Raw genomic sequence first — 26439 nt, 5'->3', positions numbered from 1 at the left:
AGGTCGTAGGACGCGTACCGCTGCGCTCGCCATGCTTCGGGTTGACGTTGATCGTGGGGTGGCGTTAACAATTGGGGTGGCTATTTCACACTTCAGGGTGCCTATTTGGCCTCTGTGGCCCATTTAACATTGTTTCCTATGGAAAAATCGGGTCAATTGAGGCATTGAACAGGAAAATCGGGTCAATTGAGACATTTAACATTGTTCCCTATGGGAAATCGCGTCGGTCGCATCGCACCCGATTTTTTTAGTGCATTCAATGTTAGCGATGGGCGCCCTTCTAGGTAAAGAGTACCAGACGTTCATATCCCAAGGTGTATTTGTCGCAATATCAGAGATGACATGTACGAGTGTAACATTTCCTCAACCACATTCTTCCACATTATGAGAATGTAGGGAAATCAGAACATTTTGGAATAAAATATTATTTAACTCCGTATGAGATTTACACCTTACTAAAGAACCCCTAGATATGTTGTGTGTCAATTTTATGAATTAGGATCTAAAGCTGTAGTTCCCAACCCTGGTCCTCAAGTACCCCCAACAGTGCATGTTTTGCAGGTCTCCACACAGAATCACAAGTGCTATAATTAGCTCCACCTGTGGATCTTTTCAAATGTGCTTGAATAATGAGTGCACCTGCCGGGTGACCTGGAAAACGTTGGGGGTACTTGAGGACCAGGGTTGGGAACCATTGATCTAAAGAACATATAAGACAGCATTATTGCCATTCCTTACAATAATTCTTCACAGTAGCCAAGAAAGTGATTATTAGGCAACTGGATTGTCCCATTTGCACCTACCTTCCAAGCAGTTAATACTATACTGTTAAAATCACTATATTGGAACAGACGGGTCACGGTTCCTAATAAAGAGGAGTGAGTAGTCCGTATTTATGCTAAATGGGGGATGCATATAGAGACTGTGTAGATCTTAATACCAGATCACGTATTCTAAAACTATTTGCAACATCAACTTGGTACCTTGGAATGATCTTATAGAGTTTAATTTTAGATTATAAAATGTCATTTAGATTGCCAGTTGTGTTCCCATATACAGTCTATTTGTATGCTATATTTTATATGTAAGTGATTTGATATTGAGATTTTTCCATTACATAGATGAAATGGACAGAGGACCCCCCTTTTTTTCATGTCCTTAATTTTATTAGCTGAGCTATTCCATTTTCCTGATGTGAAACCCCAAAATAAGCCACTAAGGTTTTGTTGAAAAACATTCCATTGTTCTTGTAATTACAAGTGCTTTTGTAAGATGATGGCTCTGAAATTGGTTTTATGGCACAGCCTGTTAAATTCAGTATTTGTTTGTTTCTTCTTATTTCTCAATATAAAATGTTTTTTATTTTAGGAGCGGGAGCAGGGGGGGGGGGGGGCAGACTTGATTGACCAAGTGGTTACTTACTGCTGTCAAATTCTATTTTTCTAGGTTTAGCGGTGTAGTATATACTCTCCATTATTTTATTTTACTTTACCCAGAGAGGGAGTTCAAGGTAGCTGGTGCGGGATCAGGCTATCATTGTGACCCCTACTGCTTAATGCAGCGATTTGTCATGCTCTCCTGGCAATCCAGGCAAATAAACAGCTGCAGTGTACTATTATTTGTCTTTAACCTATGCTGTCACCCTTTTACTTGTTCATATATGTTTGTCTGACCTCCTTTGGTTCAGTTCTGTCTGTTGCTACTTTTATGTTTCAAAAATATTACACAGCATATGTGGTGTTTTACAATAGAAAGCCCTGTGTTGGTAGCAGCCCAGATACAAGCAAAACTTTTGCATTCATGGTTCAGTAACTGCATTACAACATACATAGGACCTTATTCAGGCCAGTTCGCAACTGCAGTTCATTCACACAGGGACCGATGTTACTGTGCATGTGCATACGCAGGGTGCGTGCACCCACTACGAATACACACAGGGTGGCTCCATTAGCATATGTGAACGCCCATCATATTATGAGCATTTCCATGAGAAAGCTGGGCATTCTCATGCTAATGAGGCCATGACGGGGACGACATTTCCTTCAGAACGTGCGCGCATATGTAAGGGTTCCTCAGACCACACTTACATATGCGTGCACGTTGCACATCATTCGATGGTGCTGCGAATGGATGTCTATGCAAAACATCAATTCGCAGCCAGTGTGAAGGAACGTGCCTTGTGAATGGGTAGCCGGCATGCCACCATTCACAAGGTGGGTTTAGGTTGACTCACAAGGATGTGTATACATATCCGAGCGAATCAACCAGAATAACCCCCCTTAGTTTTCCTGTTAAATGTCACACTCCTACTATTATTAAATAAGACAATTACCTAAAAGTGTGTGTGTGTGCGTATATGTGTGTGTATATATAAATATATGGAAAGGGGGTGGTAATTAGAGGCCTGTGCTCAGTGTGTGTGGGCAGGGCTGCCATCAGAAACCGTGGGGCCCGGGACTGACAAAACTGTCAGGGCCCCCCTCTCCCAGTGAGTATAGGTGGATGACGGGGGGCAGAGGTGGAAGAAGCTACAACTAGGGTGGGTATCAATTAGTGTACAATCATGTCTTTATAAAAGTGTAAATGCCTACCCCAACCACTGCACAGCCAGCCCAACTCCCAGGATGCACATGCAGGCGGGACAGCTCTGTGCCGCTGCAGCCAGGCAGGAGCACAGGAAGTGCGTGGGTGGGGTTTGGGCGGCCATGAATGGTCACTGCTCGGGAAATCTGCGCCGCCACCTATGCACACTGCTGACCCCAGGCAGAGGCTGGAAATTTTCAGACTGGGGGGCAGGCACTGGCAATTGGCCCAGCTTTTTACGGAAAACGCAGTGCAAAAATAGGGGGTGACAGTAATGTACACACAGTTACATGGTCTGGGCAAAGGACAGGTGCTACCCATAACCCCACACACACTACACTACCCCACCCTGGACCCACTCCACCTAACCCCGCTTTCTGGACACACAACACTACCTCTAACCATGCACGTGCTAACACTATACCACTCACCTGCTAACACTATACCACTAACCCCACACCTCGCACACACTACCTCTAACCCTGCACCTGCTTCCCACACACACTACTGCTAACCCTGCACCCACTTCTCACACTACACTACCCCTAGACTTGCATCTGCTTCTCATACATACACACAACCCTACCCCTGGACTTTCACCTGCTTCTCAAACATACTGTACACACACTACCTCTAGACTTGCACCTGCTTCTCACACACACACACACACACACACACTACACTACCCCTGGACTTAAACCTGCTTCTCATACATACTTTACACACACTACACTTTAGCTAGCCCTGCACATGCTTCCCTCAGCCCACCTCCCACTTCTCTCATCGACCACATCATCTGACCTTAATCTTTTTGAGTGTGTCCAGGGGCTGCAGAAAACCTTTATCAGGCAGCTGCCCCTCTCTTCCAAAACTGCATGTGCCGATAAGCCCCGCCCCTATTTTACTTTTTAGCCGAGGTGCTGGGAAAGATATCCTGGCTTCCCATTGGTGAATAGCGGACATCTTTATGTAGCCTGCTATGGGGGCAGCCATTTTTTGTTAGTTCCTACCACTGTATGTCTTTAGCTGCTGAACAGCGGCATCCTTCCTCTGCATATGTCCTGCAGTCAGACGGCCTTCCAACACTTACATTGCACTTCCCCCGGGCCTCCTTGTCTGCCGGGGCCCAGGACTCCATTCCCCACAGTCCCCCCTGTCGGCGGCCCTGTGTGTGGGAGCAAATGGGTTAAAGAAAAGACAGTGCGTGAATATGGAATGACAATTTAATGATTATATATATATATATATATAGATATAGAAGGAGCGTCACTTCGCAGGCTGTTTAAGTGGTAATAAAAATCCTTTATTTAGCCCAACGACGTTTCGGGGTAAATCCCCCCCGTCTTCAGGGACTGCAAGTCCCTGAAGACGGGGGGATATACCCCGAAACACCGTTGGGCTAAATAAACGATTTTTATTACCACTTAAACAGCCTGCGAAGTGACGCTCCTTCTTCCTATATTACCACAGTGGCTACGAGAAGGCACACGCAGCAAGGTAATCTTTTGGACAACCAGAGTGCCGGGCATTCCCTTGCTCTATCTATATCTATATATATATATATATATATATATATATATAGATATATATAGATATATATAGATATATATAGATATATATAGATATAGATATATATATATATAGATATATAGATATAGATATATATAGATATATATATATATATATATATATATATAGATATATATAGATTTATATTACAATGTTAATGGTCCCGACCGACGCTCTGCCCGCGATTTTTCCTTTGCCGGCAAAATGGACCTGATTTCAAAGGAAATAGGGTCCATCGCGGGCATCGTGTACCTTAACTTAAAGGTACACGATGCCCAAGATTGTGGCCGTGCTAGGAAACAAGTACCCAATACATAAATGAGCAAAAAACAATGAATTACAATTTAGGACAAGTACATGTGAGTAAAGAGCATTGTGTCAGGGGACAGGACGCTAAAGCTATTAATAGGGTGGTAGAGAGATGATAGGTATGTAGATAGATAGATTCTTAGTAAATCACATGGAGAGAGGGCCCTGCAAGGGAGAGATGATAGGTATGTAGATAGATAGATAGATAGATAGATTCTTAGTAAAGCACATGGAGAGAGGGCCCTGCAAGGGAAATATGGACTGGTTTAGCCAATCTATGTAAAACCCTGTTTAAGCGTGTTGTGCAGTGAGTTGTCTAAACATCACATTTAGGGGGTTATTCAGAGTTGATCTCTGAATTCACAATCAGTTAAACCAGTGGTTCCCAAAATTTTTCACTTCAAGGCACCCTTTGGGTCTCAGAGATTTTTTCAAGGCACCCTCAAACTAAAATAATTACCGATAATTATTATTAATAATAATCCTGGTTCCAAAAATATGTGGGGGTGCCCTGTATTTTGGAATAAGTGAACCATTCAGTGTACCCAGTGCTGTCTCTGTGTGCGTCAGTGTGCCCGGTGCTGTCGCTGTGTGTGTGTCAGGGTGCCCGGTGCTGTCGCTGCCTGTGTGTGCATCAGTGTGCCCGGTGATGTCGCTGTGTGCGCCAGTGCTGTCGCTATGTGTGCATCACACTGCCTGGTGCTGTCTCTGTGTGTGCGTCAGTATGCCCGGTGCTGTCTCTGTGTGTGCGTCAGTATGCCCGGTACTGTCTCTGTGTGTGCGTCAGTGTGCCCGGTGTTGTCTCTGAGTGTGTGCATTAGTGTGACCAGTCCTGTCTCTGAGTGTGTGCATTAGTGTGACCAGTCCTGTCTCTGTGCTTCAGTGCAACAAGTCCTGTCTCTCTCTGTGTGTTTCAGTGTGCCCGGTTCTGTCTTTGTGTATAGGTGCCAGTGTGCTCAGTGCTGTCCATGTAAAGGTGCCAGTGTGTCTGGTACGGCTGGCATGGAACAGGCCGGCCGGGTGTATTGTGTAACCCCAGCCCGGAGTGTCCTTACCTGCTCCCCAGCGACTGCTGCATCTCTACTCAGCTCATCCCTGCAGCATGTGGCACAGGGGGCACTGCCAGGGCTGCTGCATCACTGCCAGACCAACACACTGATCTGTGCGAGTCCTGTGCCCGCACACCAGGCCACATCTACCTGCAGGCAGAAGGAGGAAAGATGCAGCCCCCGGGGGAGTGACCGGATCCCGGGCCATCTAGCTGCCACCTCTGGGTCTGTCTCCCAACCAGTTCCCTGGGTCCTCAGCACTGAGAGCGGAACCTAAGCCGTCAGTCAGCAGAAACAGTCTCTCTGAATACCTGCTCCCTCCCTTATTCGGCGCAGCCGCGCAGGTCACCCGCACTGACAACGGAGTAATCCGGGTCCCCGGCATGGAGGTCAGCCGGGTCACCCTGCTGACCTCTACGCAGGGGACCTGGCTCACTCCGCTGTCAGTGTGGGTGAGCTGTGCAGCAGCGCTAAAGAAGGGAGGGAGCAGGTATTTAGAGAGGCTGTTTCTGCTGGCCGAAGGCTTAGGGTTCCCCCCTGCATCCATCCCTGCACCCAGCCCATCCTCTCACCACCACCTGATTCCGGTCACTGATACTGTAGGTTACCGCCCGCCACTAGCTAACTGCACATCCACCCCACCCCCGGCACCTGCTTTCTCTGCTCAGTCATTGCCCGGCCCGCTCAGGAAAGATATGCGGCTGCCAGGCTTCCTTTCTAGGGCTATCTGTCGCGGCACCCCCGGGACAGCGCTGCGGCACCCCAGGGAGCCGCGGCGTACAGTTTGGGAACCACTGAGTTAAACTATGAAATGACTATGTATGGATTATAGCATGCATGAGTGAGCCAAAATAGTGGATAGTTCTAGTTGCAATTCCTTTGCAGTTGACTGAACTAAAGTCTGCTTTTGAGGGGTGGACACCTGCTGTTTTCTGGGAGTGCCCTGAAAAAATACACTCTTACCCAGGCATTTTAAGGAAGGGTATGTGGCCATGATCAGCCTGTCTCTGTTGCACAATTGTGGAAGGGTCACACATTTGCACAGACTGGAAAAATCTAAATAGTTTGTGTTCGCAATTCACTCGCACATTTACATGGGGTGATTTTTCTTTCTTTCTGCACGGTGGCTAACTATTTGCAGTCATCTGCAAATTTGCAGATGAGCGATCAGGTCTGAATCTAGTCCTAACAAGGAAAATAGTAGCCCAAAGGTATTCACATCAATAAATTATTTGTTCACATCAATCCTACATGAACCAATAACTAAATGAATGTATTCACCTCTCTTCATTACCACATATTGTATAGTAAAACATCAATCTTTACAAATATTGCTGCATAAACCAGGTGCTGTTGCCCACATTGCCACAACTATGCATGCTATCCAAGCACTGCACAATGGACGAGGAAACCTCTGATCTATTTGCAAGAGATTGTTGGGAGAAGTGACCACATGATGTATAATGATCCTGACGCTGGTTAGGTTGGTGGACTGCTTAGAGCAGTGATTGCTAACCTTGAGGTACTTATGTTAGTTGGGCGCCCACTATAGTTAGTACGCTCATACCCCCACTATCCATGTCGGCATGAAGTTGATTTTATATAGTGTGGTGGAAAACACTAGTGGGTGCCCAACTAAACATGTAAGTACCTAAAACTGTAGCAGGGCATGCTGGTATGTATAGTTCAACAACAGCTGCAGTGTCAAGGTTAGCCATCACTGGCTTAGAGCCATCACCAGTTATTCCTTCCCCCACTCTGTAGCCTTACTGATACCACTCACAGCCCATTTTGTACCCATATTAGCGCATCATACCAAACACTCTAGTAAGCTGAACCGCTAAAAACGTATTGGACCTGGCAATTGGTCTTTGTCAAGCTCTGTATAAGTTAGTGTTGTCCAGACACAGCATGTACAGATAAAAGCTATGATATCATAGCCATAAATCGGAAGAAATCATTCATAACCTTACAAATTGAGATGCCATACAGGTAAGGGCATCAGAAATAGGAAGGCTTTACTATTTTATAATCTTATAATAGTGTGTAAAGGTCCATACACACTGGGCGACTATGGCCAGCGTGTATGGACAGCGATGATCGCGTTGATTTTATAAAGTGTGACGAGCGGACACGAATTACCTTACATGTAATCCGCGTCCCCTCGCTGCACTCATTACACAATATAAATTCAACTCCACACCGACGTGGATAGTGGTGGTATGAAAAGGTCAGGGGATGCGTAACGCATCACCTCTCGGGGCTCGTCGTGCTTCGGGCTGCCATGGATAATGGGGGTTTCAAATGGAGGCATTTGCCAGTATGTTACATGGAGCACTGGCAAATGCCTCCTTCATTGTGAATTAGATGCACCTGAGTCTGCACCCCCTCTTTGGACATGAGATGCACGTGCTACAGAACCCCTAACCCTGATGGCAGGGTTGCTGTACCCTGACAAAATAGCTACTCAGACACATGAGCATCTCATTACTGGAGCATCTGAGACGCTTCTGCATCTCAAACAGATGGAGCACCTCTCTGACAGCGCCGTCCTGATCCTCTTTCCACCAAAGAGAAGGGATCATGCTTGCACCAGCGGTGTGAGAGAGGCGCTGACTAGGCTTGCCAGAGATGCCGGGGACATATATGAAGTTCCCGGCAACAGTACGGTAGTTCCTTGTGTAGTTTCACGGCGGCAGCCTACACTGATAACGTAGCTTAGGCTGCCACTGTGAAACTATACAAGTAAGGCAGCTGTTGGGCTACGCTATTAGCGTAGCTTAAAAACGGAGCGTAAGCTGCCGCCTTGAAACTACAGAAGTACCGTATTTTCTCTCTGAATTTTTTTACGGTCTTCATCTAGTTACCAATGTGTTTCCATGTTAACTGTGTGCCTTTATGTGGAGAACACCTGTGTTTGTGTAGATCATATATCTTTGTGGTTGTGTATGCATGCACCTGTAAATGGTTTACCTAAACTCATAAACATGTTGTATGGAGTATAGCATAATTTGGGTAAGATGTGCAGTATACAGAGAATCTAATTGTAAAGATAGTGTTTCAAATGGAAATGTTAATTTTCCCAGCACTTTAAAGGCGGTTCAAAAAAGTGTGAGCTGCAATAACATAACAGGTGAATGCATACAGGTTAACTGGAATTACCTACAATATCAGAACTATCAGATAACGATTTGTGCAGTAGATTATTGAATGTACCTATTTATTCTCTGGCTAAATGTATACATTTTATCTTTAAAGTTGTGCTTATAAATTTATTTCAGGATGAATCTCTTCAACGCCTGCAGAAGGAGTCTGAAATCCTCCAGAGAACATATGCACACTACTTTGATCTAACAATTATCAACAATGAAATTGATGAGACTATTAGACATCTGGAGGAAGCCATTGAGCTTGTGTGTACAGCTCCACAATGGGTTCCAGTGTCCTGGGTCTATTAGACCATTTTCAAGTGAACTATCGGCATTTTATTACTTCAAAATCACCTTGTGCAGTAACTGGAGAAACCTCTTTGTTGACATAATGTCAACTAGTCTTGGCCCCTAGAGACTACCTAAATGTAGTGTGACCTAAATTTATAACTGTCATGTCCTAATGGGTGGAAAGGAAAATGAAGCAAATTTTCAATGCTAATTTAAAGAGACAGTATCTGTATTAAACATTATTTTTTTTGCATTGTATTAAAAATTTCCTTTTTAAAATATATGCATTATTCAAACTTTTGGAATGTTATATTTTTGGAAATCATAGCTTTTTTGTTTCAAAGGCCTCTGACAACTGCACAAGTGATATGCTGCTTTCTATAATCTATTTTAATAACGGGAAATTTGATTACTTACGCAGGGGTGGAACACTATATTAATTTTAGTCTTATGTCAGTCATTTAGTAGCAAAGGCATTATTTAATTTATTTACACAAAATAGCCTGCATCTATTGAAAGAGGAAATACCACATATTTAATGGCCTTTTTCATTTAAGATGATTTCCTTACAAATGTTTACTAAAGTAGTACTTTTTTTGATACTGTCTCTTTGAAAAAATCTGTAAACAATATAAAGATTTGAAAGTGGATCTTAATGCATGTGGACAGTCGCAAGCGTTTATACTGTTGGTGTATCTGTGTTGAAAAAAAACTGTAACTTACAGAAACATACATTCCGTTCATGGGAAATCGTACCCGAGGGAATTAAATACAATTATTATAACCAAGTTGTATACCTATGCACATCCCTTGCATTTTGGACAACTTTATAAAACAAAGCTGGTTTTTATTATTAACCATGTAGTGAAATGTGTTTGTAATTTTGTCTCAATTTAATTTGTTGTAAACTGGGGAGGGTACGGATTGATTTTTTTTTTTTTTTTATATATATATAATTTTTTTTTTTTTTGCCATTTAATATCTGTGTTGTCAACAGAGTATTAACTTTTTAATTATGTTGAGAGAAATGCTTTTAATATGTTTTATGTTTATTATGCATATGCACAACATTTTAAAATTTATGTAATGGAAGGTTATGGGGACCTATATCAAAAGAATATTCCACACAGTGTAAAAATAAAAGAAAACTCCTGTAAATTCTTTAGAAAAATGGAATCAAAGTTTTAGCCTGACCAATATTTTCTTATTTTACTTTTAAAATATACTTAAGTTTATGTGTTCAGATATATGCCTTTGAGTCATTCATTTATTGTGACTCACAAATAAATTTGTTAACTCTGGTTGCACAATGGATAATTGTATAGGTAGTTTGTTTAATGGTTTCATACTAAAAAAAAATGTTTTTTTCTTTGGGAAGTTGAAGATGGGTCATATTTAAACTCAATTTCTCAAATTGTTTCCAGTAGCACAATTTTATTCTTAAAAGATGAAGCAAAGCACAATATGTATATTTACAGTCATTATAAGAAGTTATTGACTAGTCAATTTACAATACATATTTTATTTGGCTGGCACCTGATCAAAACTTCGCTAAAATATTTTTTTTCATAGATAACCTAGCCATAACTGGATGGAGACATTCACGGTCTTCTAGCTAAATCTACAAGATACTCATTTTTGCACTTTTCAAATTTGTCATATTTCCTTGCTTCATTTTTAGTCTAAAATTGCCTATTTTCAAGAAGTACCTTTCAATTTTGAGAATGAACAAAAAAATGTTTTACCAAATCCTCCTTTTTGTATATGTAGCACTGTCTCTAGATCAGAATCGTGACTTTGCCTCCTATTTGGGCATGTGGATGGTGAAGGAGAGCAAAAGTCCATTGTGAAGATTTATTGTGTTACCTGTAAACCAAAAATATAATGTCTTCATCCAGGCTTTGTTAAATCCAACCATGTTGATCCTTATTGAAGATTTTAATTTTTCATATGTAGTCTTGTATATTTGCAAGGTCACTGTAAACTTCCATAAGAAACTTTCTGCTCAAGGATGGTTGGGTAGGGGAAAGGTAGTGAATAACAATAGTTATAATAATAAAAAAATCACCATGAAAGTATAAATAAAATCAGATTTATTTTGTCCTGTGCTATTTTTTTATTTGAGTCCTTCTTTTAATTTATTTTCTCTAAAGATCAGTGTACTGTATGTTTTGGTATTTTCAAGCTAACTGCTTAATAGAAGTCAACTAAAGTCATTTTTTTCCTTGTATAAATGTTTGAAATGAAGGGGAACTTGTAGGAAGATTCAATTACCCATGGGTCTTACAATGTGGCTGTAGCTATTCAATTATTAACCAATTTCCAAGCAGGGTAAACTCATGGCTCGCACATTCTTTCCAACAGATTCTGTGTTATGTGGATTTTTTTACCCTACTTGCTAAGCCCAAGAAGGTGTGCTTTATGTAAGTATTTCCACACACCTCCTAAGAAAAACACCCTCTGGGACTTCCTTGGCAGCAGTAATTGAATAGCTTTTTGGCACTGCTGCAACAGTGTGGTTAGTTCCCCTTGCTGTCTCTAAATAAGTTGTGAACATTTATTAGAAAACAAAATTACTGCTCAGATATTTTGTTAAAAAGAACGTCTACAACATTACATGAGAGATCTTTGATCCTAATATCCTTTAGTGGGTTACAGGAATTACATATATTATCATATTGTTGTGAATTGCCTTTTAACATAAAGAATCTGGATAACCATTTATTTTTCACATCAGTTAAACAGTTTACTAGAACAGCCTTTCATCCATATTGAAATAATTGGATGGAGAATTATACTGGTGCTAAAGAAACCTAATTATAATATGATTTTGCTAAATAGGTTTCTTACTTAAAAAAAAAAAGGACAATTTCAAATGCTTTTATTTTTTTTTTAAGGTTTAATATCTTAACAGTTTAAATATCTTGCCAAGAAGATGTTTGTTTCCAGTGCCTGTTACCATCACATTGCATAAACGTTTAAAGAAAAACAACCTGTATATTATTTAACGTGCAATTAAACCATCATCTTGTATTTTCATTTTAAATTGATATCATATAAATACAATCTGCTTAATGTTGGAAATAATTTGTCACTGCACTAATCCATTCCGGGCAAAGGGCTAAAACAGTTATACTAAAATATGCTATTGTATGATAGTGATTTTGAGCCATTTCAATATAAGCAGTACAATGTTTTAAAAATAAAAATAAAAAAATATTTCCAACTGCCACACTTATGTAAAGTCTTGAACCGGATGGGATTATTACATTGACGAAAACCAACCACTGTCTTTGTGAAAAAGTATGTACATTTGATTAGAATTTTGCTGTGAAAAAAAGTAAACATAATCCGATAGAGAATTTTGTACATTAGCTAATTAATCAGACGTAAGCGGATACTGTCACTTTGTAAGAATGGTTAATGAGAATTAAAGCCAGGTGAAAGATCTTTGCAATATGTTATTCCTGTGTTTATTTTTCTTTACATTGTCTTTTTCATAAAAATAACAAAAAAGAGATCATATAAATTACTAAATATACTCATCAAATATCAACAAGTAGTGGACAAATGCTGGTAAAAAAAAAAATGGAACCTAGCAACCAGATCTTGTTCAACTGTGCGCTCAACAATACTTTTGGAGACTTCCTGCTAATGGTTACTTCTGGACAGAATCACTAATTCTGGTTCCTGGTAATAACATGTACTTGAGTATTATAGCAGGATGTACTTTTACAGGTGCCAGAGTTGATCTCCTATATTTGCCTGAAATGTGGGTGATGTCATGAGCAGATTTTTCTATAGGTTAGCGGATGCTGCAATTTTTTATTTTATTTTTTTGAAGCACAGGGACAATCAGCATGTTTTTTGCAGCACCCCTAGGATTCGTGTTTTATTGATTACTTAAATTTTGTACTAGAAAATATTAATTTATGTTTAGCTGCCATCGTTCCGTTATGTGGTGGTGTATGGTTTTGCTTATGATTGTCTGCATGTTTTATGATTGGCAGCCATAAGCACTTGTTTAGTCTATAACTTTGACCATAATTAATTTGATTTTGTTCCTGGACCACCAACCTGTGGCACTCAATTTGGGTACCACTGCTATAGAAGTAAAAGCTGTTCTGACTGTTGTAATAGTTTTATGTCCATAACACCATGGATTGCAAATACCCTGTAATCTGATTCTGCGACAGAAGGAATGAGGTCCATTAATCAGGACTGGCAGCATGGCCATTCTATGAAAGAGACACACCTAGCGTTTGGGAACGCTAGACTGCCCCACAGGTGCTTACCCTCCAAACATCTGTTAATTTTAGCAAGACCAGTTGAGCATTGGTTCCAGTCTAACTGGGACCATTGGGATGTATGATGAGCCAGAATATAGGTGGCAAACACTGATTTGGTTTGACTGAGCACAAACATGTACACTACCAGTACTACAAATTGTATTGTACTACAAATACCAGTAGTTTTGGATCCTTTATGTTCATTGTCCACCCTACTACACTTAAACTAAATGAACACTGCAAGAATCCATTCTGGACTGTTCTGTTTTCATTGTTGTGGTAGGAGTTTTGGAAGTGGGTGCCACATTTCTAATGATTGTGGTAGCATATTATGAAACAAACTGAATGAATCAAAAAATAACTTGTGTCGAGCATTGTAGACCTTACCCACTGTATACCTTTGCCTGTTGACATTTTGTCCTTGACCTAATGGCTATCTACCTAGATACTGTAGATGTTCTTTAATACCCCTTGCAGTCTTAACAGGAAATTGTGTGTAAATGATTTGTCATAAAATGTGTATGTGTGTGTGTATGTATGTAAGTAAGTATATGTGTGTGTATATGTATGTGTGTATATGTATGTATGTATATATATATATATATGTGTATGTATGTATGTATATGAGCCTGATGATAATGCTAGTAAAGCATTGAAACGTTGCTGCCTACCTGCTTGCAAGTGTCGTTTTTCTGTCTGCGAGTGCCATACCTGTCTCCTACCCTATATATATATATATATATATATATATACACATATATATACATATATATACATATATATATATATATATATACATACATATATACACTAAAATGTTTCACAAGAATATTACTCTAATTTCAGGATCTTTAATTATAAAAAAATAGATTTCTATAGCATGTCAGCAGATAAATGTATTCTTTTTCCCATTTTGAGGACTTTGAGAAGCAGCTATTTAGATATTTGACAGTGAGGCCACTACAATTCTTACAGTACTGGTCCTGTTATTACTGCATTGTGTTCACAGCCATATTGTGATGAGTTTGCATAAGCAGTATCCCTACAGCACATAACAGGTACAGCCTTTGAACATTAGTGTGCCACTTCCCCCAAAATAGTAAGAGGCAATCAGGAGAAATGCCTTTGTATACAAGCTACTAAAGATAGAAACTACAAATGTTTGTAACTGCAATAGTACACCAAACATGAAAGCTCCTCTAACAAAAGATACACAGGAGCTTATTTTACATATAGCTTAAGTGAATAGCGCCAGGTTAAAATGGTTCACATATACAGATATCTATCCTTCTGATTATCAATGGTTATACTATAGATCTTATACATTTTCTATAATGCATGCCTTTGGAATCTGTTAGAATTATGTGCAAAATTGAACCATAGTTGTTGTTTTTACCTGATTACAAGGCCATAGATTATTAGCACATCGATAACTAGTATTACTTACAGTAATGCACTGACAACCCTCCCTTGTACCCAAAAACATGAAGGTGTCTTTTTTTATTTTTGGTTTATTTGTATTTTGTTTGTATTTATCTTGTTGGACACATATTTACCAGAAAGCATTTCTCCAGTCGTGGATGATCTTGATGCCTCTGAAGTTTTTACATGCATATAAGCACCCAGGCTTCAGGATTAGATCTGCAGATGACACCCTCTACTATCTACATAAAACAAAGACAACCGATTGACTCATTACAAGTGGTAGAAGACACAATGTATACGTTGGAGGATGTATGGTCCTGTATACCATTCAGAACGCATTAACTGTCCTAAGGTGGAGAGGAAGTTGAATCCACACATTTTTATAAACCCCATTTGTTTCTAGCAGCTGCTCACTGGCATATCTACAATGGGTGCAGTGCATGTGGTACACAACTGGATGGGGCGCGGGGTGAATGCACATGCAACCATTTCTGAAGTACTTCCCTTTCAGGAGTCCTGTGATCAGAACAGTAGTCTGAAGACTGTCATTAGGATCCCAACATCGCTCACAATGCCTTCCCACATGAATCTTTACTATCTGGTCATAAAAGTATTCTGGGTATGGTTAGGGTGTGTGGGGGTGGATTAGGCACTAACAGTAAGGTTAAGTTGCAAGTAGGGATGTAGCTGACGAGGAATTACTTTGCTTGCAATTAATCCTCCTGCCTCCACGTTAAAGGGACAGTTGTGGAGACTACCTTATTCTATCCTCTACCTGGGTTTGTAGGAGAAAGAGAGTTGTTCTTTGGAGAACTGGAATGATATACTGAACATGTCATACTGTGGTTTTGATTCATAGATGACATACTGATTGTTTGGGAAGGCGGCTTGTTTCATGAATTCATTGCATGCCTCAGTACCAATAATTTAAAACTCATAACAGAAATCAGTTAGCTACCTTACGATGGTCTATATCACAAAAAAATGGCAACCAATAATATGTTACATGCCACCAGTTTCCATCTACACTCAAAAATAAAAGGAATGCCAAAAAGTGAGGCACTTCAGATGAAAAGGAACTGCTCGGATCCCAAAACCAAAAATTAAGAGAACAACTTAGACAGAGACAGGGAATACAGGCACAGCCTAATATACAAAGCATTCAAAAACTCATCTGAGCAACAGAATTGCTCCCCATCCCCAAAAAGAACAATGAAGCTGAAAAATCCATACGTCATATAGTATTTTGTATGGAATAGATTCCACAAATAATACCGGAGAAGATTCCAATTAGTTGGCGGAGATCAGAAAGTCTTGGAGATAGATTAATGCGAAGTCACCTTCCATCACTCAAAACGGATATCTATAGAAAGAATTGCTTCTTTAAATGTGGCCAATGCAAAGTCTGCGAATATATGACCAACATGACCAGTTTTAAGGTTAAATATGGAAAAACATGTAATATTAAAGGTAACTTTAAATGTACAACATCGGGAGTGGTCTATCATATTGAATGTCCCTGTGGGAAAAGAGATGTCGGAAAGACTATAAGACCCATGAAACAATTATTTAACTAGTCTGCAGGATCAAAAATATGCATCTAAATCTAAAAAATATGCATTCAAAAATCGAACGCCTGTCGTCAGAAATTTTCTAAAATACCACAACAGGTGCATTAAAGGCCTGAGAGTATTTGCCTTGGAAAAAGTCAACCTTTGAATCAGGGGGTGACTTGGATGGGGAACGCCTAAGAAGGGAAAGCCGGTGCATTTTTCTAATGGGGTGCATGATCCCGCAGGGTCTTAATGAAAACAACTACCTATCGTTCCTCTGACTTTAATATTGGAAATTTACTTACCGCCCATAGCCACGGAGGTAGTCGCATGTAGAAAGGAAACTATTAATCGAGCTCAAGCTCTCATTCCTGCAATTAACATCATAACCCTTCCCATATTTGGAAACTCTGCTATACTATTGTACTAGAATAATGATAAAAGCAAACACTTAGAATCCCAAAAAGGAACCTCTTCTAATTGGTTTTAAGACAATCATACCTGTAACCCCCACCGTCCCCCGACATTATTTCACATATCAGGATCATCATATTAAAGTTCAAGCACTTATCATAATCCCTTTGATTCATTTGGAGGTAACATTATTTATCATTACACAATAGATATACATCACTTTATTGACACTTTAACAAGAGATGTATAATACATCACAGATTACATACATATTCAGTCTATACTGGTTTTTCATAAAACTGTTTATATGAAGTATAGGCACCATCACTATTGATACATAGCAGAAGACTATTGGGCAAGCTAGATGACTTCACAGTGCTTCACTAAACAAAAGTAAAACAATTAGAATTAACTGTCAACACACTGAAGTACTGGGGAGCACTTATACTATAATACAAAAATACACCTAAAAAGTATACCTTTCTAACTAACTGTATTATAAACTATGTGGTTTACTAAACATATAAATCACCACCTAATATTGATACATACCTGAATAATACTGGGAAAGCTGAATCCTGCTTCACTAATTAAACAAATGGATAATGGAAAATTAACTGTCAATACACAGAAGTACTTTGAAACACTGGGGAGCACTAATACTATAGTATAGCAGAGATCGCATCACGGAATGTGCTATCTAACAGTCATACTTATGTAATTAACGGTGTAACATCACCCAGGATTTAAAAAAAAAAAAAAATTTGTAGACTCCAAGAGTATCGATATTTACATAACATTACAGGCACTTAAATATCATAATAGCCATTCTATACAGAGAAAACTTACCCCAATATAGAAGATTTATGGTATTTAGAGACAAACTACTTGGCTACAAGTTAAATAGTCTAACTACGCCAGAACTTTAAGCTAAAATAATATTACATTTGCAACTGTTACACGTTACAATTACTAGGATTCTAAAAACCATCTGAATACTCGTATTCACTAACGTCTGGGTACTGAGTCAAATATTGCTAGATACAAATGTACTGTACAGATGGGTCTGGCTTCATCTTTGCAGGGTTGGTGTTTCTAACGCCAGCCCCGCCAGGGGGTGAGTGCGCACGAGACGCTCGTGTGCCCCCTGGGCAACGGAGCCTTTCTCCGGTCCCCGTCGCCCTTGCCGCCCTGAGCACCGCCTAACCCTGCCCGTCTCCCTGAAGTGGAGACGGGCAGGGACACGCAGCGTCCCCGCCGAGAGACTGGGACGCACGCGCATCCCAGTTCACTGAAGCCCCTGCCGCCGACGCTTGCCAGCGGGGAGGGTCTGGCGAGCCCCGGCCAAGGATTGCAGGGGCTCCATCTGTATCTTGATGTCTGAGCACTGATTTAAGGAATCTATTTATACTATGTACCAAAATTGTACTACGCGCTATCACATGTTACTGAACCAAATTATAAATATGAGGCAGCCCAATCACTAAATTCCCTGAGGGTTAGGGAATTAACACACATCTATACAACCCAATAGTGATCTGGCACCTATGACAATTGGTTTGCACCATAAACTTCAAAGGGATTGTCCGTAATCTCTAGCACAGTAAGAAGAGGCGTTGTTCATCCACAAGATGTATTTATTAAAAATTCTTCAGATTCAGAGGATTTCTTTGTATTGTTGACATCTGAAGAATTTTTAATAAATACATCTTGTGGATGAACAACGCCTCTTCATACTGTGCTGGAGATTACGGACAATCCCTTAGAAGTTTATGGTGCAAACCAATTGTCTTAGGCGCCATATCACTATTGGGTTGTAGAAATCTATTTATATTAACAATTTCTCAGAGGCTACCTTCTCAGTGCAACCATTGACTGTTGGAATTGAAATAGATGTAGCCTACTCTGTAAATTAATTTATATTGCTTGAATTATCTGTGACACGGTAACAAAACATTATAATCACACACAATGGCAGAGACAAAAACTTTATTTTAATCACATTTCTTTCTTTTATGCAAACTTTTTATGTTTAAATGTTTTGCTGATGTTACAAAACATTATTTTATATAAAATAATTAAGTTTTATATTTTTGACTTGATAAAAAAAGAGCGCCATCAACAGCTTCTTTCTCCTTCTACCAATCTATTTAAAAAAGGTGTTGGGATCCTCACTAACAGGATGACGCTGTCTTCTGACAGCTGGCATCCTAGATTCAGATCTGGGATCTGTGACCAGATCTGAACCTGCAGAGATAATAATGGAAAAATAGTAAATCCATTCTTGCCTACGTAGAGGATTTCCTCTCTGAGGCTAATTGTCATTAGGTCCTGCACCCTTGCAGGAAAAATGCTGCAATTGGAGCATATTTGCATAAAGGGTGGGGCAATATGAAATTGATAGAAATCCATAAGTAGGCCTTGCCCCCATTTTGGTTTCCTGAATACTTTCCCCCCATTCTGCCCACTTCTTTAGCAAGTATGGGATTGGTGCCCACTTTTCCTGTGGTATGAGAGACTACTTTACAACACAAACTGGAAGTGGAAAAGTTGCTCATAACAACCAATAAATTTCTAGCTAAAATGTATCAGCTAAATTCTTTACATGTATAAATGAAATGATTGTACTATGAGCAACTTATCCAATTATCAAATCTTTAAAAGTGATTATATATTTCCTCCCCAAGGATGTAAATGATCACAGTCACCTCAACTGCCAGCCATCTTGTGGAAATAATAGAAAGGGGTGAACCAATAAAGAAAGCTGCAAGATTTAACTAGGAAAGCTGAAGTCCATTTCATTCTTCCACAATCCAAGCAATGGAAAGGCCACACAATTATGAGAACAGGTACAAGGGAAACCTGCAAGATGAGAAAACTCAAATAATAAAAGATCTTCCATTGTTGGGTTGTAATCAATGCCGTGGGCAAGCTGTGACAGTGAGCAGGGCTCACTGTCACAGCGAGCAGGGCTCACTGTCACAGCTCCCCTTCTTAGTATTTGACTGACCCCCTGCATACGCTGATTCCCCCTCACTCTGTTTTTGAAGCGAGGGGCAATCGGCGTATGCGACTGCTGAAACGGATACTTGCGGCTAAATGCTGCTGGATCCCTGCATTAGCTGCGAACCTCGCTGTTTGGGCGAATCCTTGCCATCCTTTGACAGCGAGGATTCCCCGGAACGTTGAATACGGAGAGCAGCTGCTGTGGGGGTTAAACAGTGAGGCTTGCATGTTTTCTGTGATCCCCACCGTTTAACCCCCTCGCCGGCCATATTGAATATGGGCCGTTCAGTCAAAAAGTTTTGTAAGAGTAATCAGGGCATCTGCTGCTTTATCTGCATGCCATGTTCCAGAAAATATCCTTTCATCAATATACAGCACTACTACAGTAAGGGGGTGATTCATGTTTACTCTCTGAAAATCGAGGTCGGCCTGCACATGTGTATCAGCGAACATATACGCATGTGCAGGCCTGCTGTGAAAATGCCTTTGGCGAGTATAACACTCGCCAAGGCATTTGCACAGAGGGGGTGGGCAGGGGCATGCTGTATGGGAATGGCCAGTGTTTCCTGGACATCCCCATGCAAACACAGGCAGCTGATTTAACATCCAAGGCAAATAAAAGTCAGTCTATATTGACTTATTTGCGAACAGGTAAAAAATAATTTAATGCTTGCCGTACACCCGCATGCAAATGGATGTGTCAGTGTACACATCCATTTGCATGCTGGTGCCATCATTCGGTCAGTGAATGGGGGTGGGCATTCAATTCCCTAGCAGGCAGCATTTACTGGCTCACTAGGCAGCAAAAGAATGCTTGGAAATTGAACAACACTTTTTAGAATCTGCTACTAAATTTCTCATACAGGATATTTGCTATTAACGGGTATGGGTCGACCAAATTAAGGTCCACCTGCATTGGGTCAACACATGAAAAAGGTCAACATGACTATGGTCGACAATGGGAAGGTCGACAGGCAAAAGGTCAACATGAGCTTTTCACTTTTTTGCCCCGAATGTTGACACAGTCAACATGGACACTGAAAAAGTGCAAAGCATCCCCCTTGCATCGCTTGCTGCACCCACCATGAGGCACCGAGCTTTGGGCTCGATGCCTCACTGTGCTCGGAACACTATACTATTCTCTCTCTATACCCTAGTGCCATGATGGCTAACCTTGACACTCCAGCTGTTGTTGAACTACACATCCCAGCATGTTCTGCATCATATTTAGCATGGCCAAATAGCAAAACTGAAGCAGAGCATGCTAGGACATGTAGATCAACAACCGCTGGAGTGTCAAGGTTAGCCGTTAAGGCCCTAGTGTGTGGTAGGGCACAAAATTCTGCCTGTCGGCACAGGTCAGCTTGAAAAAGTGAAACTCTCATGTCAACATTTTGATTGTTGACCTAATGCTTATGTCAACTTTTTGACCCTGTCAACCTTCATTGTTAATAGTGTGGACATAATGACCATATCCCCTATTAACAAGGACTTGTGCCCATAGTAATGACTGAAAAGGAGAAGAAACTGCATTAACAGGGGACGGAGACATAGACAAAGCCCTGGGACATAACAAGGGTATAATCGGGGGTAACTCTCAGGGTGCATCAGGAATGTCATGTAATAAAATGTTATGTTGTAACAGTCACGTTACCCCATTACAGTTCTTAGGTACAGATGATCTTAGTATACGGGAAGGAGGGAATGACAGAGGAAGAATTCCCGGAACTATGGAGAGGGCAGGCAGTGTGCATGGTGGGGAGGCCTGTAGAGAGTCTATTGAAGGGGAGAGGGGAAAGAGGAAGCTAGTAAAGAATTCAAATGGGTCCTGGGGTGAAACTAATCACAATATTAGAGCCATATCTAAAAATAAACATAAATTAAAATGCTTACTGGCTAATGCAAGAAGCTTAGTGAGTAAAATCGGGGAGCTTGAAACGGTGATCAGTAGGGATGACTACGACATCATTGGTATTACAGAAACATGGTGTAATGAGTCGCATGACTGGGCATTAAACATGGAGGGATATACACTCTACAGGAAAGACAGGGAAAATAGAAGGGGCGGGGGTGTGTGCCTATATGTAAATAATAACTTAACATCATGTGAGAAAAATATGAGCACAGACCTGGAAGACGACAACTCAGAGACAAATTTATAATAGGGGTATGCTATAGACCACCAAATATAAATGAAAGGGAAGAGTCTCTTCTTTTAAACCAAATCAAACAAGCATCAAATCAGGGTCAGGTATTAATTATGGGGGATTTTAATTTACCCGACATTGATTGGGAAAACGAAACAGGTAAATCAGCAAGAAGCAATGGGTTCTTAAGCTTACTTAAAGACCAGTTTATTACACAAACGGTAGAAACTCCAACTCGTGATGAGGCGCTCTTGGACTTAGTATTAACAAATAACACAGACTTAGTTTCAAACACAAAAGTAATTGAACAATTAGGGAATAGTGATCACAATATGGTTTCACTGGAAATCAACTTCAGTAAATTACATCAAAAAGGATCTGCAAAAATACTAAACTTCAGAAAAGCGAACTTTGAATTATTCAGGGAAGCCCTTACAGGAATTGGGTGGAAAACGGTTATGGAGGGAAAAAATGCAGAGGAAATGTGGGATACTCTAAAAAAGGTGCTTGATTCACTAACTATTGAATACATTCCTAAAGTAATTAAAGGTAAATTCAACAAAAAAAAGCCACCATGGTTGGACAAAGAAGTAAGGTCAGCTATCAACAATAAAACCAGAGCCTTTAAATTCTATAAAAATAACTTGAATGAGGAGGCGTTCGCAAAATACAAGAGAACCAAACAAAACTTGTAAAGGGGTAATCAAAGCAGCTAAAATATTATATGAAGAGTGCATAGCCACTGAAAGCAAAACCAACCCAAAGAAGTTTTTTAAATACATAAATAGTAAACGTTTAATTAAGGAAAACATAGGCCCACTAACTGATACTAGTGGAAAAAGTGTTACTGAGGACAAGGGAAAAGCAAAACTGTTAAATGAGTTCTTCTCATCAGTATTTACTAAGGGAGAGCAGACTGTGGAACGAACATTTACCACAAACGGGACAAATAAGCCAGATCTCATTGTGGATTTCACGCCGAAGGAAATAATACTGAGGCTAAGCAAACTCAAAACAAATAAGTCACCAGGGCCAGATGGGATTCATCCGAGGGTATTAATGGAATTAAGGGATGAACTAGCTACCCCCCTACATTATATTTTTAGCAAGTCACTATCGTCAGGTATAGTACCAAAAGATTGGAGAATAGCAGAGGTAGTGCCAATATTCAAAAAAGGAAGATCCCGCTAATTACAGACCCGTTAGTTTAACATCAATTGTGGGTAAACTATTTGAAGGATTTTTAAGGGATGGTATCCAGGAATATTTAGATAATCACCGTCTACTCAGTACTAACCAACATGGGTTCGTGAAAAATCGTTCATGCCAAACTAATCTACTAGGGTTCTATGAAGAGGTTAGCAAAAACCTCGATAATGGAAATGCTGTAGATGTGATTTTCCTAGATTTCGCTAAAGCATTTGATACTGTCCCACACAAGAGATTGATTAATAAAATGGAGAACCTAGGATTGGGTGAAAATATCTGCAGATGGGTAGGGAATTGGCTATGTAATAGAGAACAAAGAGTGGTTGTGAATGGTGCCGTATCAGATATGATACCGGTACTAAGTGGAGTGCCCCAGGGCTCGGTTTTGGGGCCCATTTTGTTTAACATTTTTATTAACGATATTGGGATAGGGTTACTCAGCAATGTATCCATCTTTGCGGACGATACAAAACTTAGCAAAGTCATCAAATCACCAGAAGATGTCACCATGCTTCAAAATGATCTTGCAATTCTAGATGAGTGGGCTAAAAAATGGAAGATGAGGTTCAATGTAGATAAATGTAAGGTTATGCACCTTGGGAGACACAACCAGTGTGCAAGTTACAACCTTAGCGGAGAGGAACTGGGTAATTCCATACTTGAAAAGGATCTAGGAGTCCAAATAGACAGCAATCTAGGATGTAGTGCCCATTGTAATGTAGCTACAAAAAAGGCCAACAAAATTCTGGCATGTATTAAGAGGGGAATGGAAACTAGGGACTCAAGGGTAATTATGCCACTATATAAAGCATTGGTGCGACCTCACCTAGAGTACGGAGTACAGTTCTGGGCCCCACACTATAAAAAGGACATCATAGAATTAGAAAAAGTCCAAAGGCGAGCAACAAAGCTTATTAGGGGAATGGAGAATTTAAGCTACGGGGAGAGATTAAGCAATTTGGGACTATTTACATTAGAAAAGAGACGTTTAAGGGGGGACATGCTCAACATGTACAAGTATATCAAGGGCCAATATAAGGAACTGTCACACACCCTATTTTCTACTAGAAAGGAATCTAGGACGCGAGGGCATGAGTATAGATTAGAAGAAAAAAGATTTCATTCAGCTAGTAGAAAGAATTTCTTTACGGTCAGAACAGTCAAACTCTGGAACTCTCTTCCCAGAGAGGTGGTAATGGCTGGCTCATTAAATGCGTTCAAGGCAAAGTTGGACAAACATTTACTGGAGAAAAACATCCATGGGTACAAATAAGAAATATAATTTGTCTGTAAAATAGCAGAACCTACCAAATCAGCAATGGATATCTATACCAGGTTGAACTAGATGGACGCAAGTCTTTTTTCAGCCTTACCTACTATGTAACTATGTAACAATTTTTTTTTTGTCGAGTTATCACTATATACTACTCCCACATATATATACTGAGAGAAAAAAACAAAAGCATACCAAATAAATGCATTTAACATAATGCTGAAGGCACACAAAAAAACTATGACAGAATCATAGAAGACTCCTGCATCTTTGATTAGGCCATAAAGGTTCTATTCATTGTTGACATGTAGTTAAATCAGGGCTGGGCAACACCGGCCCTCCAGATGTTGATGAACTACACATCCCAGCATGCCTTGCATCAGTTTCAGCATGGCCACATAGCAAAACTAATGCAAAGCATCCTGGGATGTGTAGTTCATTAACATCTGGAGGGCCGGTGTTGCCCAGCCCTGAGTTAAATGGTTAAATGCTACTAACTGCCTATTGACTAAAAAGCTGGTAGGTGCATGTTGTTTATTTGGCTCTATTAACCCCTTCCCGACATTTGACGTACATTTACGTCATGGTCGGGAAGCACTTCCCGACACATGGCGTAAATGTACGTCATGGATTTAAACTGTCACCGCGTCTATAGACGCGGTGACAGTTTCAACATGTCTGCTGTCCCTGACAGCAGACATGTCCGTGCATGCCCAGGGGGGGCTGCGATGCCGCCCCCCCGTCGGCGATCGCTGTGATTGGCTGTTCAGTGTGAACAGCCATTCACAGCGTTTTCCTGTGTCACCGGCGAATAACGTTCGCCGGTGACACGGGATCAGAGGTGATTGGTGCTGTAAAGTACAGCACCAATCACCGCGGGGTGTAAGGGTGACACTGGTGTCACCCCACCTCACCCCGCCCGCCCCCAAAGGCCGTGATTGGTCCGTCGGACCGACGGACCAATCACAGCCAAGGAGGGGGATTTAAACTAACGGTGACTGCACTGCAGACGCCATTCCGGTCTGGAATAGCGTGCAGTGCGGTCACCGTACCCCCCTGCCGCCATACTGACCAGAACCTTGCTCCAAACTTGCTCCATACTTACCTGATCGCTGCTTCATCACTGCTTCCTGGATCCTGTTGCTACTTGTGCCTTCCTGTGAAATTTTGCTGCTGCAGTGTACTAGCTAGATAGAGAGATAGATAGAGAGATAGAGAGAGATAGAGAGAGAGAGAGATAGAGAGAGAGATAGTGTCAGAGAGTGCTATATTTTGTGCTGCTGCAGTGTGATATAGTTATAGATAGAGAGAGAGATAGAGAGAGAGAGATAGATAGAGAGGCCTAGTGACAGAGTGCTATATTTTGTGCTGCTGCAGTGTGATAGTTATAGAGAGAGATAGAGAGAGAGAGATAGAGAGAGATAGTGACAGATTGTGCTATATATTTTTTATATAACTGACTGCTGCCCCCTCCTTTTGTGCTGATCAGTATAAATTAACTGATCAGCAACTTTTTGGGGGCGCAGGTTTTTTTTTATATATAGATATACCTGTCAGTGCTGCTGCTGCAGTGTCATAGAGTGATAGATAGTGAGAGATAGAGAGATAGAGAGAGATAGTGACAGAGAGTGATAGAGAGTGCTAAATTTTGTGTCTGCTGCCCCCGCCTTTTGTGCTGATCACTATATCTGAGGTGATCAGCAACTTTTTTGGGGGTACAGAGGTTTTTTTTTTTATATATATACCTGTCAGTTGCACCAAAGGTTGTGCACCTGCTGCACCTCACTGGTAATCAGTGTCGCATCACTGATCACCTTTTTTTTTTGTGTGTGTGCTGTGGGGTCTTTTTTTAATTTTTTTTTTACACACACTGTGATTTTGTGGGTGTCCTGTGGCCGCTGTGCGCTGATCAGTGACGTACATCACTGATCATCTTTTTCGGCACAGGGTTGATCTATTTTTTTTTTTTGATCAAATTCCTGTTGCCTTTGAGCGCTGTTCAGTGACAGACGTTACTGACCAACATCTGTGCTCAATTTTTGGCGCAGGACCTTTTTTTTTTTTTTTAACCCCTTCAATTTTTTATTTTTAACCCCTTCATTTTTTTTTTTTTTATTGGTATAAAGTATTTTTTTTTTTTCTGCACTACATACACACTACATACCCCCCGGAT

General features: G+C 40.6%; 1 protein-coding gene across 13 annotated transcripts in view; it reads left to right on the top strand.

The window, feature by feature from the left end:
* Nucleotides 1-11058, top strand: part of CASK (calcium/calmodulin dependent serine protein kinase) — a 318758-nt gene extending 307700 nt beyond the window's left edge. For all 13 annotated transcript variants that reach the window (XM_083172661.1, XM_083172652.1, XM_083172659.1 and 10 more), the window contains one exon: nt 8792-11058. In XM_083172661.1, the coding sequence (XP_083028787.1) occupies nt 8792-8968 (177 nt within the window). In that variant the 3' untranslated portion in view covers nt 8969-11058. The remainder of the gene's footprint in view (nt 1-8791) is intronic.
* The last annotated feature ends 15381 nt before the right edge of the window (nt 11059-26439 follow it).

The sequence above is a fragment of the Crinia signifera genome, chromosome 2 (assembly GCF_055691185.1).
Source record: "Crinia signifera chromosome 2, ASM5569118v1, whole genome shotgun sequence".
Taxonomy (NCBI): domain Eukaryota; kingdom Metazoa; phylum Chordata; class Amphibia; order Anura; family Myobatrachidae; genus Crinia; species Crinia signifera.
Note: the sequence above shows the minus strand (reverse complement) of the source record. Positions and strands in the feature narration are given on the sequence as shown.